Below are 19,635 nucleotides of genomic sequence, written 5' to 3' on the forward strand. Positions count from 1 at the left end.
AGAACAGAGCAAACGGCATTTCCTGGCAGTTTGATCCAGCCCCGAGTAGCCTGAGACATTGGGGGTGGTTTTTTACAGGGGTCAGATTCTATAACTCGTGAAAATGAGTGGGAAGTATTCCTGGTTTAATAGTTGAATATTTTGTAATGCCTCAGGAAGGTGAGGCAAACTGCCAGCCCTTACCCAGAAAGTCTGTAGTAGATTCTGCTAATGATGGTCCAGACTTCATGACTTTCCTTGAAAACCTTTAAAAATGAAATTTGCATATGACTCAAATGGCTGAATTCCAGACCAGACAGAAAGTGAAGTGAGTGCTGCTGGTTCTGACTGCCTGTGGGGTTTGATCTTGTCCTGACTGTGCAGGACTGAGGCAGTCGTTAAAGTCCATGCATTGCTGCTCGGTATCAGGATTCATTGGCATTTCTCTTTGCAGACCCTGGTGATGCTTTCCTTTCTTTTCTTCGGTGCAGAGTAAACGCCGAGCCCTAGAAGAAAGCAAACTGCATATTAACGTGAGCAGTAATACCGAGGCGCAGCTGGAAATATTACAGACATGTACAGCCGCAGGTCCTACAAACAGCTCTACTTTTATTACAGCCTCACTAGATAATCTACTTTCTGGGGTGTCTGGATATAGGTACAGTAAATTTCCTCCGCAGCTCTCCAACAGCATGTGTCCTCTTTATCTCAGTGACCTAGTTATCAGAGCCTTTGCCTGAAAGGTGGGCGATTACTGCATGCTCCAGGAACTTGAGGAATACCCAAAGGCATTAGCAAATGCAGAACGCTGCTCTCTACCTTTTTAAGTCCTGCCAACAGCTAGAAGGGGGTGCGCTTGGTGTGGCCATCAGATAGCACCTGGGGGAAGACCTGGGAGGCTCTCCTGTTTGCGGAGCCTGTCTGGGCTGGGTTTTGATTACTTCAGACAATTTGTGCTACTCCACCTTCCTTTGGCCAAACCCCTGGAACAGCCGGGAGAAGTCAAACAGGAGAAGAAAACAATCTCGGAGGTCACGCTGTTTCTTTCTGCCCAAGTTGGCCTTGGATTCTGGCCAGCCTGGGCTTTTTACATAAAATGCTTGCGTTTTGCTCTCTGTTTTCTGTTTTGCTTTTGACACGTTGAACATTGTGATGGTGGTGTTTTTATATAAAAGACTAAGCATGTTCTTAGGAGTAGGCGCTCTCATCTTCAAAATCTCAGTGCTGAGGCAGTTTGAAGTCAGTGGAGGACATGTCAGTTGTTCAAGATTTATGAAAACTCTGCAATTTATTTCCAAAAGTAGGAAATAAATCTTGAATCTTGGAAAAAATTGACTTATCTCAACTACTCTTCCTAAAGGATTGAATTAACTATCCGAAAACGATTGAGCCCTGCCATTCCTGTGTGAAGAGCTAACACTTCTCTGTGAATTGAGGTCATCTTGATCTTGGCCGGTGGAGGGGTGGAGTGGGAGAACAGTGGTTCTTGCAGAGGAATTTGCATCAAATTGATCTGCCCAACCTTCGGAAACTCCTCTTTGGGGGGTTGGCATCAGAAACTGCTGGTGAGACTTACTCCCTGTTGAGCAGCAGAGAACTAAACTGCAGGGATTTATGAAAATGTTGGATATGTATGTCTGGATCTGGTTGGGAGGAACTTGCAACAATGTGCAATGTCCCAGAAAGAAATGCACAGAAATGGCAGTGTGGCTATATGCTCATGTCATTAAGGACTCCACTTAATCAAATTTTGTTTTTTTCAAGTGAGGCTCTTATCCACAGTGTTGCTGTTATCTGGGAAATGGTGACTGGCAGGAGGAGGAGACTGTTCGGTGGCTGAAGGGCCGGCTTCAAGGGGAAGTTTACAGTGCAAGGGACTGTTTGCAGAGGCCATGTATAAATGGATTAAAGAGGTGATAATGGGTGCTTGATTTTGCTTAAGCTGACAAAGTGGCTTTGATTTGATTGTAGGTTATTTTAAGCCAATTTCCCACTAACAGTGTTTCTTGCTAAAATAGTCCTTGCTTTCTAGAGCAGGTCTTTAAAAAGAAAAAACAAAAAGAAGAAAGGGAGGGGAAGGAATAGGAAGGGTAGGATGAAATTCCGTATTCCTTTGCTAAGTAACTGAAAATGCACAGTGTCCTACAGAGCATCCATTTCCACTTGTTTGGAGAACAGAGCAGAATTTCTGTTCCCACGCTGTCGTGTTGAGCTGTCGGTTCTCCTGGGGGGTTAATCCAACCCCCGGCTGTTTGAGGAGGGTCTCCTGCTGCTTGGCCCTGTGGTGGTCCTTGGGGAAGCTGCTGTACGTGGAAATGGGAACTAGCAGAAGCCCGTGGTGTTTCTGCAAGTCGTCTCACTTGCTTGTCGCTTTGCAGAAGACTGCCAGTCATAATTTTTGTTTCAGTTTTTATTTTTTTGAGGCAGAACTTTCAGTTTTCTTTAATGGTTTACTTTGTTTCTGTGCAGAGGAAGGTCGGGGCTTGAATCTTGATGCATTTATTATTGATAGCATGCGTTGAAAACGTTGGAGGAATGACTAATAGCATGGTCTGTACTGTTTTCTAAGGCAATCCATTATCAGGCTTAGACCGTAAGGGAAGTGTGGCGCAGCTAGAGCGGCTAAGCTCAGTGGTGAGCTGTTAGAGAATAAAATCATCCCAACTCCAGAGAGTTGCGAAACTATAGTGACCTTGCAACGGCTGTATACTAGTTCTGGTAATTTGTTTTTTAGGACTTGGAAACACTGAGCTATAACTGATGAATTCCAATAATAAAAGCTAAATGTGGAGGTGGGGGGGATGTTCTTCTGGAATCAAATAGCTGAATACTTGCATATTGCTTTTCAAAGTGCTGGAAATTCTTTAATCTTTCAAGCTGCTACTTCCTGAGCACCATCAGTGTTGCAGGTGGCAATGTGGCGCAGTGTGGCACCGAGACAAAGACGGGAATAGGTGTCAGGAGTCCTCTCAAAATTCATGCTCCCCGTGCTATTGCTGTATTTATTATCTCTAAACGTCTGAAAGCGTCTTCACTTGAACTTGCTGTCCTTGTGAGAATTATTTGACAAGGACGAGCTGACTTAAAATTACTAAATGCCACCAAAAAAAAAAAGGAAACTTCTTGTACTGTTTTCATTAGTTAATGCAGCTGAGCAAATGGTCCTTCATGTCCAAAGCTTTCACTTGCAGAGGACAAATCTTGTTGCTACTTGACACCAATGAGCAGTTAAAATTCCGGATTATTTTGCCCTCCACCTGGACTTCATGCTCTTGTTGGTTTTTGGGTGCATATGTGATGTGAATGATGCCGACCTCCTGAGTGCAACTCAGAGGGGAAGTTAGTTTTAACTCTTTCCTTTAAATGTCGTTCCCAGGCATCTGAAGAGGCCTCGCTACGGGCTTTGGAGAGTCTCATGACAGAGTTTTTCCACAATTGCACAACGAATGAGCGGAAACGCGAGATAGGTGAGTTCATGCCACTTCTAACAGGTGGTCCCCTTTGGTTTCTGCTGCCTGCAGGACCTCAGCAGAGGTGACTTGGTTATGTTAAACAAATATAGCAGATGAAAGTGCTCTAGCTGATAGCGAACTGGCATCCTAGCCTCTCCTGCTTACGTATGAACTTGAAGTAAAGGCTTCCGTAGTTTGAGTTTCAGAGATCCCATGGCAGGTCCTATAGATGATTAATACGTCGGTAACTGTCTGCTGCTGTGAGCATGGAGATGCAGTTTTTTATCAAGGGTAGTAAGTCGGTTAGGGTGGGAGAAGGATGTTACGTTTTTCTCTGTCTGTACGTGGTTGAATTGCACGTCCTGGAAAACCTCTACCTTCTGCCTAGAGATGGAGCGTGGACTTCCGATTTGTTCAGCATTAAGATGGGAAAGCAGAAGACTGGCCTAGTTAATGTGAAATGACAAGTGGGAGTGCGGTTTCATTTTGGCTGGTGGTATTAAATATGTCCTTCTGAAAACCAGCAGAGACCTTACAGGTGCTCTAGATGAGCTTCTTGCATCTGTGGTTAATGGGTGTAAATAGGCTGTTTGCTTTTATTCTCAAACTTCTGTCGTCTCTAACTTCAGTGCCAAAAGTATGATCAGCATGAAAGACTTCTCCCAGAAATCTGGTAAAATAAAGAATAAGCAACTAGGCAAGTTTTTCTTTTTTTTTCTCCTGTTGTGGAGATCTCCTGCTGTGGAAAAGGTAAAAGCCTTCAGCATCCCCTGTTTTCCTGCTTAAGTTGCAGGAAAGAAACCAATTGAATAAGGCTTAAATTTGACTAGCCTGTAAAACAGCCCTTGCAGCTTTTCCCTTTGCCACATTTGGTACATAGTCACTTGATCCTGTACCCGAGTGTTTGGAGAGGTTCTTGATATGCTGACCTACAACAAAGTCAATGGCTCTTGGAGCAATTGCAGTAAGCCACGGGTGTGTTATAACGCTGTGTGTGATCTGAAGTACTCCTAGTCTTTCACAGTGACCTGGTATCCCAACATTTGGCTCTTATAGATAAAATGGTAATGCTCATAATATAATTTGTGATTTGTTTTAATATTCAGCTATTAGTCTGGTGTAGGATTTATGTCAACTGTATTTGAAAATGACATACCTATTTTGTTTTCATTAAAGTCTATTGTTAGATTGCTTCTAATGCTTTGGAGTGTGATTTTATTTTTTTTTTCCCCTCCTCCAGATTGAGTCATTCCCTGAACATGGGGTTTCTTCCATGCTCAGTGTGTTACTGTGCTATCAGTATACACTGTTACGGATTTGTTTACAGCTTAAGAATTTTAATGTAGTTTTTTTTAATTCTTTATTTTTTCAGAGGAGCTTTTAAATAACTTTGCCCAGCAGATAGGAGCCTGGAGATTCTGCCTCTATTTCCTGTCAAGTACAAGAAACGACTATGTAATGATGTACAGTTTGACCGTGTTTGAGGTAAGATGTGTAGTGTTGCCTGCTTAGTGCATTTTCCGTCTGGTGCAGTTGTATATGGCTATCGATTTTATTTGAAAATGTTTGTCTAAAATGACAGTCCTAGTAGGTACGGTGATAAAGGATGCTTTTATTGCTGTCTCCTAGAGAGGTTGCTTAATGGCAGGCTAAGAGTAGGAGAATATGAATCTTTGTACACAAATTGAAGAATTAATTTCCTGGCATCTCGAAGTACAAATTACCTACAGTTTCAGAGGCTGCTTGAGTTTTCTGCACAATGCTTTTAAGAGTGCTATTGCTTTTATACTCTTTTTATGGTCAGAAATACGTGCACAATTACCTGATACTAGCTACTGCAAACTTTAATGCTAAGAGGGAAGACAAAGTTGCTTTTATTTTTCTGACATCTCGTGGTTATGGTTGATGCTCTTGAGCTACATCCTGCAAGCTTATGTGCTAGTTGTAGAGGTAAGGTCTCTTTTAGAAGACCACATCCCACTCTTTACCCATTTATAAAAGAACAAAGTTATGGTTAAAAGCCTAAATATTGATTTGTGTATCTACTGGAAGAAACAAAAGCATTCTGTGAACAGCTCTGTTTTATCAACTGATTTCTCTGTGACCAGCGCAGTGTCTTCTGGGGCTTGGTCAATGTCACACCTCACCCGGGTCCATTTGTGGCCTCTCTATTATGTTCTTGGCCAGGTTGGCAGTCTGAGCTGTACTCCTAAATCAGAGGGGGTTTGTATCTTTGCAGTGGGCCACTTTTGAGATAGAGCAAACAACGCTGTTCTTAAAAGTTACGTTGTTTTGACAAATTATCCGCACTGTTGTTGTTGACTTCTTCACTTAAAATACTCCCTTTATTTATCTGGGGTTGCATAGGGAGTCTGGACTCAATCTGCAAACTGAATCTCGTTTGCCTTCCTCTCAAAAAGGGGTAATGGTGACAAATGGTGCGGGAGTTGTTCCCTGCTCTGGGGATGGGTGTCACACAGCAGCAGCTTGCAATAATCAAACTGATTTTTATGAAGAGGAAAACATGTTTGAATACTGAGCCTCTGCTTCTCAGGGGGGGGAAGTAGTACTGAAAAAATAATTGTGCCCAGAACTAAGCAAACAAAGAAATCACTGTCCAAGTGTAAAGTGAGGGACGGGAGTCCACAGCTCAGCTGAGAGATTAGGATCTCTCCCCTGAGGAGCTTGAATTTTCAAAGTTAACTGCTGTAGTCCTGTGCATTTGACCGGTCCTCATAGCCGCAGTCTGTCGTAATCTGCAACTTCATCAGTCTTCAGCCGTCTGTGAGTACTGAATGTCAGTAAAAGCGTGTATATAAACACAAGGATCATTCCCAAAACTTCCCGAGAATGTTGTATTTTCTAGGAAGTTAAAAGTGGATCTGGAATAAAAATCCTCATGGCCCCCTTCCAGATGAACCTTTTTCACTTCTTGCTTTTGGAAGAGAGAAAATCTTCCCAAAAACATTTCACAGGTGGAGAAAGCTGCCACTTTCAGGTCAAATAAGTAGAACAAAACTCAGTGGGCATTAAAGCATGAATATTTAAGCTAAAGCCTCTTCCAGTTTTATTGGGGCTTCTGAAATTCTCATTCTAGATTTGCATTGAGGAACTCTCATTTGGTTGGGTCATGGTTGTTTTTAAGCAATACTTCTGGATCTTCTCTGCAAAAAAAACCCCAAAAGCAGCCTCTTTGAGGCACTTAACGTATAAATATACCTCTGTACCTCTACACTGTGAACCGTACTCTGTACAGTACATCTGTACTGTGAATTGTATCTGCTTTGACCATAAATAATCTTCCATTTTCTGCAACAAACCACTTTGCAGTATCTCCTGCTTTTCAGTTCTCGAAGCTATATGCCTACAGATGGGTACAGACATTGCCTCAGTAGCAGGCCTCCTCAGTAAGTTATGCTGAGAGGCTCAGCTCCTAATGCTCCAGAGCCCCTAAATGGGATCGTAGTATGGCAGGAAAGCAATTTGCACCTCTGCCTTCTTATGGATTTTGTCTGTCTTTTAAGTGGACTAAAAGCTTTCTGTTAAAGTGGTGCCCTGTCACTGCAAGGCAGTCACTCCGACAGCGACCTTCCAGCTTGGCTTCAGGAGACCCAGGTAGCATCAGAGTCATCAAAAAACAAACTTGCTTCCCCTCTTTTTTTTTTTCCTGCTTCATACAGGCTATGCTTCCCCCTTTAAAGAGGAAAATTTAGGTGTCCAGGGTTAAAAGATAGTGGAAATACTTTATATGCATGCCAACTAGTTGTGTTTGACCCAAACCCAGTTAAAATGGTAATGTGCTGGTTGCTGTCACTTGTCAGTTAATAGAAATGCTGGTGCGTTCAAAGAGATATTGGTAGCAATTTCTGGGGCGTTGAAACCCATTCTTTGTGAAAATCTGATATTGGAGGGCTTCTACAAATCTGATGCTATTGTGGTGGGGGTTTGGTTTTTTTTGTTAGAACTCGTCCCTGTACACTATGCGGCTTGTAAGAGACAAGCTCAGTGAGTTTTGTTCAGCAGCTTGAGCCATCACTGTCTTCGATTGCCCAAGTATCCCATTAGGTAGCAAAGCTTATTCCAAGTTAGTTACTGATGCGGGGTTTGCCCTCCAAGCTGCTCTTGTTCTGCCTAGCTTAGTTTGCACACACTCACCTCTACGTGTTGTTAAAGATGTCGGGGTTGGTACTGGACTGCTGAGCAGTTAAAGCATCTTAAATTTCAGCTCTTTGCCCAGCGAGCTTGTGTCAGAACTCTAACGAGAGAAACATCTTCTGTTTAGCCTGCTAATACCTGCTTCTTTCCCTATCTACAGGTCTGCCCATGGTAGCAGAGAAGGTTGAACTACATCAGATGTAGATGCTTAAGTTTTTAACTGACCATGCTTGGTCAGTGGGAGGCCTGGATAGGTTTGAAAGCTATGGCCTTTTTCCTGCCTGTGCATTGTCAGCCCTGGGGCTTAAGACGCAACAGCTCTGCCTGGTGCTCTGTCCCTCCATTACGTGTCCGTGTTCTCTCGCTGTTTAACTTCAGTGAAGCACGATGAGCTCATTTGGGAGGTCTGTTTCTTTTCCAGAACCTAATCAATAAGATGTGGCTTGGGGTCCCATCTCAAGACAAAATGGAGATCCGCAGCTGCCTGCCCAAGCTCCTTTTAGCTCACCATAAAACTCTGCCTTACTTCATCAGGAACAAACTCTGCAAAGTCATTGTGGATATTGGCCGGCAAGACTGGCCAATGTTCTACCATGACTTTTTCACTAACATCTTGCAGGTAAGAAGTTGCTGAAGGGAAAACTTGGTTTCATTCTGAGAGACATTATTTTGTTTCCTTGAGTAGTGACTTCCCTTGACGAAGATTAAATAACTACATGAAAAACAAAGTTGCTTTTGAAATTCCTTTTTCTTTAACTTTGCAGATAACCCCTAGCTTCCTACACGTTACATTTCCTCCTGGTGTTATAAGTTTTTTTTGACGAAGGAACAATACTGTGCAACAAGTATCAACTGCACTTTGAATTTTAAATATTTAGGAGTAATTGTTGAAAATGTATGGGTTGTAGGTTGTTCTTTAAAGAAAAAAGTCAGTAAAACTCTGGATGCATCACTGGATGATTCTTAAAAGTGAAGTTTCTGAATGTAGCTGTTGGAGATTTTTCACCTAATAGCCAAAGATACCCTAAAATCTTTGGTACCTCATCATGTAAAGTCACTAATGGAATGTCGTTGGGGTGTTTAAGAGGGCTCTTGCAGGAAGACTAGAGTATGTATTTGAGGATCCTGGCTGAGACAGTGCCCTTAGTTTGAATGTTGGTCGTAATTCAGCATCTTCACAGTGAAGCCTGAGCCAGGCTAACAGCTCACTGCCGCTGGAGCCTAACTAGGCTGGTGCAAACCTCCTCTTTTGGTTTGAGTGCTTTGTTTCCAGTTCTCTCAAAATTGTTCATAATTGGCTTAAAGAGGCTGAGTGTAAACTGAAGTGCTGCACAGTCTTTTTCTGCTGACATAATTACATGATTTGAATGCAGCTATGCCCACAGACAAGCCACAAGGCAGTTATTTAAATAAAAGTCCTTGAGTGTCAGGAGTTTATTTGTTAAGACAAATAGATCTAGTATTAATTACAAAATTTAAAAAATGACAACTTGACCTACAGAGCTTGTTACTAACTGGTGTAACCTCTTTTCAGATAGCTTTCTGTAGTGATGTAGTGCGACATGCTGCAATTTTTTCCTGAATTGTCAATTTGACAATAAGTACTCTGAGACAACTGTCTACACTTACAGTTTTGGCTTTCATTTCACCTGGATCTGAACTGAAATGCTTTCTGAGCTTCTCCTTGCTTTTCTAGCACTTTGGAGGTTGTCTTAAGTGATTGCAGAGCCCACTTGGGGTATCTATTTTTCCTTAAGCCACTCCTTGTGAACTCAGCTGCGGATGGAAATGTTCCTATAAATTAATTCCTATAGCAGACACCTTCCAAAAATGTTCAGAGAAAGTGGAAGAAAAACACTTAATACTGAACTTCAAGACCTCAAAATAATGAAGAGTGGTACAGGAGCAGAATGACTTGCTTTTAGAGTTGCAGATGAGTCCTGTCGTAAGACTTTCTTCTTGAGATCATTTGAAGCAACTGTTTGATTCTTTAGCATTAAATTGTATCCCAGTACTCTAAGTAGTCTCTAAAACTTTTTTACTGAACCATTGGAGGGGTGAAGAAGAAAAGTAACTTGAACTATTGTATTGTTATTATGCAAAAACAGTAATTCTACATAGAAGGCGCTACTTCCTTAGAGGTATAAAATTTTTTAACATTACCGAAGTGCCAGTGCATGGTATTGCTAAACTTCCTGGTATTGTCAGAAAATATTCTGAGAGATGTTCAGTCTCTTTGCAACTTATTAACAAGTTCTGTGTTTCATTTAATTCTTTAGCTGTCTGCTCCTGTGCCATTGTGTTTCCTTTCTGAAAGCCAAGCTCACTTACATTTAGATTAAGAGCTTTTAGATGGGCTTTTTTACCCATGTATTTCACCAAACTGTGTGGCCTTAGCAGTGTTAACTCTGCCTGTCTCTGGTTTGGTGGGTCAGGGAGATTAGGACCGAAGTCAGCCTGTATTACAGAATTTATGACTTCAAGGATTGATTGTAGTAATTGTGATTGGCTTTAGACTTTTTTCTCCCAGAGGGAGTAGTGCATAAATCGTTTTGGATGTTCCAGGTCAACAGTGAAGAGCAGTGTTGTCTTTCAGCTGAAAATAAAACTTTGTTCCACTTGAATGTGTCTTTAAAATATCCCAGTGGCTAATGAAGGCAAAAATCATTGCTTTCTCCGGTCCTATTCCTGCATGTGGTGGAAGTTACCCTCTTTAGGGTAAATGTGACTTGCAGTTTGAGATGCAATACAGATGCAAGGAGAGGTGGGGTCCCTTAGCTGTGTTCTGGTGTCATCTGATATTGGCTGCAGCTTTTTGTCTGTATGGGGAGGGATGGGCTTTTTAATGGGAAACTGCTTGGCTGACGGTGCAGGCTCCCTACCTGAGTGTGGCTGCAGTGGCAGCCCTGTTACGTGGTGAAACTGCTGGTGCTGAGGCAATTCGGAGAAGTGATGATGTCAGCAGAAAGCAGTAAACAGAAGGAACAAACTATTACTGGTAAACATGCTGCTGGAACAGAGAATGTGTGCAATGACATTATGAAAGCTCTCTTGAAACTCCAAGGATTCCCATGGTACTTGAACTGTTGCAACATCGTAGAGTAATGTCTCGGGAAATCAAATATTTGCAGTTCTCTTCCCTCAACATGCGGCACCGCAAACTGTGGGAACTGATATTCCCTCAGTCTTGAAGCACTTGTAAACTGCTAATAGTGTTACTAATCCCCTGTTTGTCAGCTGATAGCTTTGCAGGATGTTATCATCACACGTTACATTCATGTCTTTTCCTCTCAGTTAATTCAGTCTCCTGTGACCACTCCTCTGGGACTGATCATGTTGAAAACTACTTCGGAAGAACTGGCATGTCCGCGGGAAGATCTTAGTGTAGCCCGGAAAGAAGAGCTACGCAAGCTGCTCCTAGACCAGGTGCAAACAGTGCTTGGGCTCCTCACAGGTATGAGTTACAGCACTTGCAGCATTGAAACGAACGTCCTCCTTCACCATCCCTACGATGCTAGCAAGCTTGCACATGCTGGGTTCAGTGAAGCAACGTGTGGGCGATGTAGTGGCTGCTTCTGCAGTTTGAATGCTCAGCTCTACCCTTAAGCATTTGGGTCAGTTTACTATGAAACAAGCTTGTGTAGCAGAGCAGCTGTATAGCTACATATGTCCTCCTCTTTATGAAGAGGGATTGAGATTGTGTGGATAAGCACTTGGTAATTTCTTTGGGCTCACTAAGAGAAGACAGTGTTCCTTGTCAGTGCACTAAAGATGTGTTCTACTGAAGTTCCCTTGCAGTCTCCAGTATGTTTGTTAGATCAATCTGTCTTTTAGCGGACTGTTCTGAAAAATATCTCTTTGGCCAGGTATTTTGGAGAGCATCTGGGACAAACACAGCGTTACTGCTGCCACTCCACCACCATCCCCAACCTCAGGAGAAAGTGGTAAGGATGGCTAAAGCTACAAGATACTATTTCCATATACTTAAACTTGCAATATCAGATGTAGATTCCTTCCTTTACTGTCTGACCTCTTGTAATAACCCTTTCCTAGAGCTTTTCATAGGCCAAGAAATTTCTGGTTGAAAAGACAAACCTTACATGAAGAAGCAATTTCCACTGCAGGGGCTGCCTCACTGAAAATGCCACCTCACTGAAGAGTGCGCATATAGCTTCTTGTTGTCCTCAGATGGAAAGAGCTTTCTAAAACATCAATGCAAAATGCTCTAATGTCAGTGAGTTGGCATTGTCCTTTATGAATTTCAGCTGTAAGCACATCAAAAGCCAGAGTGGAGCAAAACTGAAGCCCTAACTAAAAAAAAAAAAGGTGGCTAGGACCTTGTGCATATATATTGTGAAAGTTTGTTTTCTACCTATTCCTGTTAGTCTTTTGCGTGGGTGTTTATCTGATCTAAACTCATTTACATATACATTTCTTAGTTACCTTCAAAATATTTCTATGTCCTTGTACTTTGCATACATTTTGCTTATCCTGTTAAGGCTAAATAGGGGATACATGTATAGGGTCACCCCAGGCATAAAGCTGACCTTGATGACTACCAGTTTCTCTTGTGCCTTGATGTAACACAGGTCGTTGTTACATTCAGCTCACCCAAGCATTGTCCAGCAGATTGTGGTGCCTTTGTTCTTGCTTCTTGGAAAACAAAGCGAGAAGAAATACCATGATGCAGTGAAATCAATGTGTTGTCTGATCTTGGCTCTGTCTGCTTTTAACAAGGAAGAAGAAGGGCTTAGGCTCTGGAAACCTGTAATACCTGGTTTTACCTGCATAGGGAGAAGGTGAAACACTTGTGGATCCAATATTTCTTTCTCCAGGGTCATACTGATATCGAGTTGTGCTTGGTGCAGTGTGTTCTGTGAGTTAACGCAGTTGTATCATGCACCTGTGTCTCACTCGTCTTTGGGACCTTAAACAGTTAATTGAGAGTTGTAGATCACTTCCTTGTGGCCAGATTGCCCTAGTCAGCTTAAGACAGCTGCCTGTGATAAGCTTTTGTTAATGTTTTGGTTAGTGTTAAAACTTTCAAGTTTAAGTTTGAGTTGGAGCAGAATTTCAAGTGCTGCTTTCCTGTAGAAGAGCTTAAGACACTTTCATGTTTATATACGAAACAAACTTAAATGGGAAGAAATATTTCCTTAGTTTTAGGTGGGGGGTGGATTTTGCTGCAGCTAGCACAAGTTTGGGGGGAAAAAAATGGATATTAACAGAAAAGAACAAAACTTGTAGTATCACTTGGCAAGAGTGAACGTGCTGCTTGGAGAGGGCAGGAGTGCCGGCTTCACCCACCCTGGCAGCAAGAGCCTCAGTACTCTGGTGTGACATTGAGCAAGACTGGGGTCTTCCACGGTAAAAAGCTGATTTATGTTAGTATCAACTGTTGGTAGCAAGTGCCTCCGTGGCCAAGAATGATGCTGTGTTTGTACAAAACAGCTTGAATTGCTCGGTGAGCCCAGGTGCACACTAGCAGATGCTGGTTAATGCCGGCACATCCGAGGACATGCCTGCAGCAGGGGGTACTGCACCGGGAACAGCAGGTTCCAGAATTATCCTGGAAAAAACTAACACTGGTTTGTTCTGAGGTGCTAGCAGCTTAAACTGATACAACCCAGAAAATCTCTGTTTTGTTGTCTAGAGTTGTAATAAAAAAAATGACCAGTGGAACAAATTCTGGGCTGATTGTCAGTGGAAGCCTGTTTGAGATGTCCTCTCAGTTCCTTGGTGAGTTGCTGGATGGTGCTTGTGCTGAGGCAGCTTTTCATCCACCTCTGTATTCACCTCATGACTTTAGATCATATTTCTCAAAGTGAAAGTATGCTGCATTTCTGTTCTGGGTCTTTCCTTTCTCCGCTTTCAGGGAAAACAAACAAACTTCTTACACAGCATATTTTCAAGATAATTGCTAGTAATTAAGACTACACTGACACTTCCTTTAGAAGTTCAGGCTTAATTTCATTGGGTCCTGCCTGTGCAAACTTGTTTATATGAAACTTGCTCTGGTTTTTTTTTTCTGTGCTCTGCCTTAACTACTCTCTCCATGTTAAAACTGGTTGTGCTTCAAGTTCTTGACGTCGAAAAGGAAGAGCACTGAGTGCTTCCCTCTTGACCACTGCTTGCTCACTTTCTGTGTTTTGTGAAGGACTCTTTTCTTTACTTTCTTTATTAAGCGCATGTCCCTTGGGTCACAATTTGGCGGTACGATCGGCCGAAAGATTCACAGAATGGAGTAAGAGCACTGATGGGGTTGCTAACGTAGAGAACCTATGGGGCTTAAAGCTGGACACGCAAGTCAGTAGCAGTGAGTGGCAGTCTGGGCATTGCACATCTACCGGTCTTTGTTTGCAGGCAGAGGCGAATGCATGATTGGAAGGTGAACTATGGGACAAACACGGGTTTAGTGAAACTCTGCCATTAAATTCTGCACTGGAGATGTTAATTGTTTCTCTGTCCTTAAAATTTGTGAAATCTGTAAGCCGACTAAACCTTTTTACCCACATATTGTTATATTTGAGTCTCATTCATGCATCAAAGTATTCCTGTTTATTGCTGATGCTTAAACTTTTTTGTTGCTTAGATGAGGCCACCACCATTTTTCTCTTTATGTTCAGGTGAAATCAAATGTGTTCCAAAAAGCAAAATAAGCTTCAGAGTCCCTATAAATGTTTAATATCTTCAGTCAGAGCCAAAATCTCTTTAGGAACTTGGAAAACCTATGCTTCCTTTTTTTGTACAGGGAAGCAGAGTGAAATGGTTACTTGCAAGTCTTGCATAGTTTTTAAATAGCACTTGAAGACAATGTTAAACTCGTTTCTCATACCACTTAAGCAAAGGAACTCTGATAATGTCCTATGTTGGGAAACATTTGAGTTATTGCATCAATATAGAATTTACTCAGCAATAATCTCTCAGCCTCCAAATGTTGTCTTTGTGTGATTTATAGCTCTTTACTTGATGAATCCCTTCCTTAGGCATATTCACTCATGTATGGTAAACAAATGAGTAAGAGAAATGTTTGCTGATGCTTACTACTGCGGAACTAGTCTGATCCCAGCCCCTCCCCGAGAGTTTTGTCCTTGTGTCTGAATGCAGTTGGTCCCGTAAACTTATCACCCGTTTGCAAAGACACCAAATAAAGCTCAGAGTTTAAGGGATTTTAAGCTATAGTAATTTAACTGGGTGCAAAGCACTCAGACCAACTGCTGAGAGTTACAGGGACCTAATTTACAGTTTCTGGTGTTGATGGATTAAAAGATGAGAATCTTTGATTCTCATTGATTTTTTTGTGGAGTTTGCTGGACAGGACATTTGAAAGAAGCATGTCTGCTTCTGTAAAAGCACAACGCAAGCAGCTCTTGCCCTGCAGCTTATGTATAGTTGTGAATGTATAGTGTTACCATGGGGGCTGCTTTAGTATTAAGACTAAGTGCAGGGTTATCTAATTCAGCTGAAGTAGCATGATGCCTTAAATTCCTGGAGCAGAGGAGAAAGAAACAGTGATAAGGTATGACAGGGAGTTATGAATTTAGTGATGCAAGACACTGATCTTGATGAAAAATGGGGACGTAAGAGGAATCTGTTCATCATGCATCCTTTTGAGTACTTTGGAAATGGCTCAGTAAATCCCATCTGTTATTTTTGTATTCCTAGTATGTTGGATCATTTCACTTTTAAAAAAAAAAAAAAATTACTCAGATTTTCTGGGGAGAATTTTAAATTCTGTAACGTAGCAAGTGCCTGTGGATTTCTAAAGGTGAGGAGATAATTTGTACTCAAGGAAGAGAAGTGTATTGAATAATCTGGGCAAGGTGAATAGGTTTTCAGCATGTGGTCTGTGGAAGCCTCGGAGTTAGTGAGCAGCTTCTGTGGGAAGGGCAGCCTAGCTAGTGGTGTCTGCTTGGATTTCCATAAAGCTGTCAAGAATGCTTCCTGCTAAAAGCTTTTGAGAAAGCGAAGGCCATCAGAGATAAGGGGAGCCTCTGCATTGTTGAAAAATTGGTTAGGAGGTAAATGGAAATGGTCCCCTCTTGCCATGAGGGGGGAGGTCACCTGTGGAATACTGCTTGGGTCTGTGTTCGTGGACATGCTTGTTAGAGACCTGGGAAAAAGGGCTCAGTAAAGAGACAAGGAGGCTTGCTGACGGCACCAAGACGGTCAGAATAGTGAAAAGGAGGTATGACTGAAGACTTGCAGGAAGATCTTGCACGTCTCCGGGCAAATGGGAGGTGAAATGCAATGCAGATAAGTATAACCTGCGTTTGGGCAAGGAGAGCGATACTCATCTCATGCCAAATCATGGGCTCCAAACTCACCTTCAGTATGCAGGATTAACTTCTGAGCGTTAGGCCAGATCATTCTACAAAAATTTCGATTGGTAGCAGTCAAAACCAGGTAACTGCTATGGTGCTGTATGGAATTAAGGTTCATCTGCGCCTGAATAGTGGCTGCACTTCTGGCCTTCCCGTATCAAGAGGTGTAGAGTACAAACAAAAGCTTTGCAGAAAGGCAGTAAAGAAGATTGAGGGTATTGAATGGCTTCCATGTTAAGTAATAAGAAAAGTAGTACTCTTCATTCTCTCAGGGAAATTGAGAGTGAGGAGCTGCAATAGAAAGCTATTGAGTGACGTGGAGGAAGAGAATGGAAAGAGATTATTTCTTTTCCCTGTTTGGGTACTGGAGGTAGGTAATGAAACTAGCAGCTGCCAGGCCCCAAATGAAAACCATCTTTACACAATGTATAGCTAAGCTGTGGAACGCTGTCACAGGATGTTGCAAATACGAAGTTTATGTGGCTTTAGTTGGAGACTGGATAAATTAATAAATCCTGAGGCTGTGCAGAATTCTTCAAACCCCACCTGGCTCGGGAAGCCTTTGTAATGCGAGTGGTTGGAGGCTGAGGAATGTGATCTGTGCCTAATGGGGGCTTTTGATCACTGAGAAAAGGTGCCGAACCAAGTAGGCTTCTTGGTGTGACTCAGTACATCTGCTTTTACATCATCCACAAGCTGTCACATACAAGCAGAAGCAGCTCTGCCAAGGTTCAGTGTAACATGGATGTGCCAGAGAACTTGTACAAGCTTACATCAAGGATACTCAACTTTGTGAGGGGAGTGAATTTTATAATAAGTTCCTAAAATGCACCCCATGGCATTTCTATTATCGTCTGAACAAAAGTTCAGAAAATTCCACAGTACAAAAACCACTACTTCATCTTGGACAAATCTTTGTACTAACTTGCCGAGTGCCAGAGGCTCTGATGGCCTTTGCTTTATAGCCAGGGCTGGCAGTTACACCATTTGAAGGTCATTACCTTGATTTATAATGCAGATGTGTCCTTTGTTTCCTAGGTGACCTGTTAAGTAGCCTGTTGCAGAGTCCCAGTGCGGCCAAATTATTGAACCAGCCAATCCCCATCCTTGATACAGACAGTGAATATATATGTTCCCTGGCACTGGAGTGCCTGGCACACCTCTTCAGCTGGATCCCTTTGTCTACCAGTATCACCCCATCACTCCTCACCACCATTTTCCACTTTGCTCGCTTTGGCTGCGACACCCGCGTTCGGAAGATGTCTTCTGTCAACGGCAGCAGCCAGAACTCGGTGTTGGGACAGGAGCGTGGCCGACTTGGCGTCTTGGCTATGTCTTGCATCAATGAACTGATGTCTAAGAACTGCGTGCCTATGGAGTTTGAAGAGTATTTGCTACGGATGTTCCAGCAGACTTTCTACCTCCTGCAGAAGATTACCAAGGAGAACAACGCCCATACGGTGAAGAGCCGGCTAGAGGAACTGGATGAAAGGTAAGAGCAATCAAGCAGCTAAGTAGCTGTGCTAGGGCCTCTTGCTTTCTAAAGGACTGTCTTTATTATTTTGTGGTCATGCATGGTGTGTCTAATCGCCTTTTTTTCAGAGTACTGTGCTGGGGGAGACGGGCAGAAAGGTAGGTGCCCACAGGTAAGGTTCTGGTAAGGGGCTGAGTTTGCTAAGGGACCGTGGTGGCACAGGTTTGTATTCTTTCCTGTCCTCTTCCTCCCCCTTTCCCCCGTTCGTTACTGTTTGACTGCAGGTCTGAGGTGGCACAAGAGCTGAACCTGCCCTTCATTCAGTTGTAACAGAAAACAGAAGAGGCTCAGTGAGGTAAAGGCATTGCAGTATTCCCTTTCCTGGTCGGTATCTGCCTTCTCTGCTTAAACTCAAACATACAAAGAGTGGGTAGATATTCTGCGAGTCATGACTTGAAAGAAAATAGAAGTAGTTTCCTACCCTTCATTGAGATGTGACGATTTCTGATTGCCTTTTTTTTTTTTTTTTAAACACCACCAAAAGACAGCTTGGGCAGCTCCATTCACAGCAGCGGTGAATGGCTCCACCGCAGAGGCTGTCTGGCATGCTTGACTGGAGGCAGCAGGGAAGTGGCAGCATCTTGGGAGGCTGCGTATTGTCATTTTCCAGAAAGTTACTACCATCCTGGTTGCCTAAAACAGCTCGACTCTTATATCAGATATTCCTACTTGTAGGAGAGAAAGTGAGACTTGTCTTGCTGTTGTGTTGAGTGGTTGAATCCATGTGTTGGCAGGGTGGTGGAAGAGGTGACGACTTGATGCTGCCTCTCGTTGCAGGCCCGCTGTGCGAGTGTGTGCCGTGGGACGGCGGGCAGACTGGTGCTAACGTTGGCAAATAGGTTGCAACTGTGTGAATGTGCTCAGTATCTTGCTACGGATACCTGATGATGGAAATAAATTTCTGGTGCTGCTGTATAAAATATTTCTATTCCCAGATGCGGCAGCAAGGCTTTTGAGCTTTTGGGGGGGTTTGTTGTTTTTCTTTGATGTCCACTTGGGAGAAAAAACAAGTTTAGGAAGAAACTGTGGGTCCATTTGTAGAGATGACTTGCACGTTTCTTTTGTAAAATTCCCTTTTTCCATATCTTTAGATACATGTGTAACTTTGGGATAGTAAATCTAGATTAATCATGACTTCTGTTTAACAGTGAATTCTACTTGCTCATTTTTTGACTAACTTACTCTGACTTCAGTATCGCTCACTTCCTAAAAATAAGACGCATTCTAGGACGGTAGAAATCTGCCACCTTTGTGTACAAGATATGTGCCCAGAGAGCCAGGGGTTACACTCTGGATTTCAGAAAAGCTCTCCTGGAAGCCTGCAATCCCTTTTTTAACTTTGTTCTTTCTTTTACGGAAAACATCAGCAAGCAGCCTTCACTGGCAAGGCTGTGGAAGGTCTGTAGCTGTGTTGGCCTTCACAGAGATGGTATTGCTGTATCGTTATGTTCTGCTCCTTAGACGTGTTGTCCACAGAGATTGTTGGTGTCTGTAATTGTGAGACCCCTCTATTCAGTGCTAAGGTCTGAAATAGGGATGGAACTAAGATGTTCTGGAGACTGGGAAAATCTAGCTGGCTTCTGGAGGAGTGGAGCTTTCTCTGAGCTGACTCTGTCCTCTCCATGGAAAAGGATGTGAGGATTTTCCTTTTGTCACTTAAGGGCATAGCTATACTTTTATGTCCAAAACTAAAGAACTTAAAGCATGGAAGTGTCGTCCTGGCTTGGACTAACAAAATCCTAAACAAAATTGGCACTGAAGAAACTACCTTCAGTAGATTGTCATCTTCAGAACCTGCTTGCCCTGGGTCTGTCCTTTCTCTTCCTCTCGTGATGCTGGTTATTTTTGTTCTGTTACAAAATCAGTGTGGTTTTGAATGGTTGGTACTGCCACACTAGTCCAGAAAGAGTAACCTTAAACTGTCTTTTGCTTTATTTGCGTTTGGCTTTAACTTGAAGATCCCAAAATGTGGGAAATGGCTAGTAGGATGCAAGCGATGACACGGTGGTTGCAGAAGGGGCTTTGGGGTAGGAGCCAAGTAAGAATTTAACGGGTCTTGGATCAGAGCCTCTTTATAAAATAAAAATGAAAAAAATTGAAGGCAGTGTTTGGGTCTGGACTCTTATTTTTTGCTAGCTTTACTTTGAAGTGTTTGGTCAGTGATCAGACATTTAGTGATTTCTTGTCGAGT

General features: G+C 42.6%; 1 protein-coding gene across 3 annotated transcripts in view; it reads left to right on the forward strand.

Annotated features, from left to right (window-relative positions):
• XPO6 (exportin 6) overlaps positions 1 to 19,635 on the forward strand; it is a 58,160-nt gene that overhangs the window by 13,593 nt on the left and 24,932 nt on the right. For all 3 annotated transcript variants that reach the window (XM_075515437.1, XM_075515438.1, XM_075515439.1), the window contains exons 2-7: positions 3,356 to 3,446; positions 4,804 to 4,916; positions 8,008 to 8,205; positions 10,881 to 11,040; positions 11,453 to 11,530; positions 16,949 to 17,402. In XM_075515437.1, coding sequence (XP_075371552.1) covers positions 3,356 to 3,446; positions 4,804 to 4,916; positions 8,008 to 8,205; positions 10,881 to 11,040; positions 11,453 to 11,530; positions 16,949 to 17,402 — 1,094 coding nt within the window. The remainder of the gene's footprint in view (positions 1 to 3,355; positions 3,447 to 4,803; positions 4,917 to 8,007; positions 8,206 to 10,880; positions 11,041 to 11,452; positions 11,531 to 16,948; positions 17,403 to 19,635) is intronic.

This window comes from Mycteria americana, chromosome 12, assembly GCF_035582795.1.
Source record: "Mycteria americana isolate JAX WOST 10 ecotype Jacksonville Zoo and Gardens chromosome 12, USCA_MyAme_1.0, whole genome shotgun sequence".
NCBI classification, from domain to species: domain Eukaryota; kingdom Metazoa; phylum Chordata; class Aves; order Ciconiiformes; family Ciconiidae; genus Mycteria; species Mycteria americana.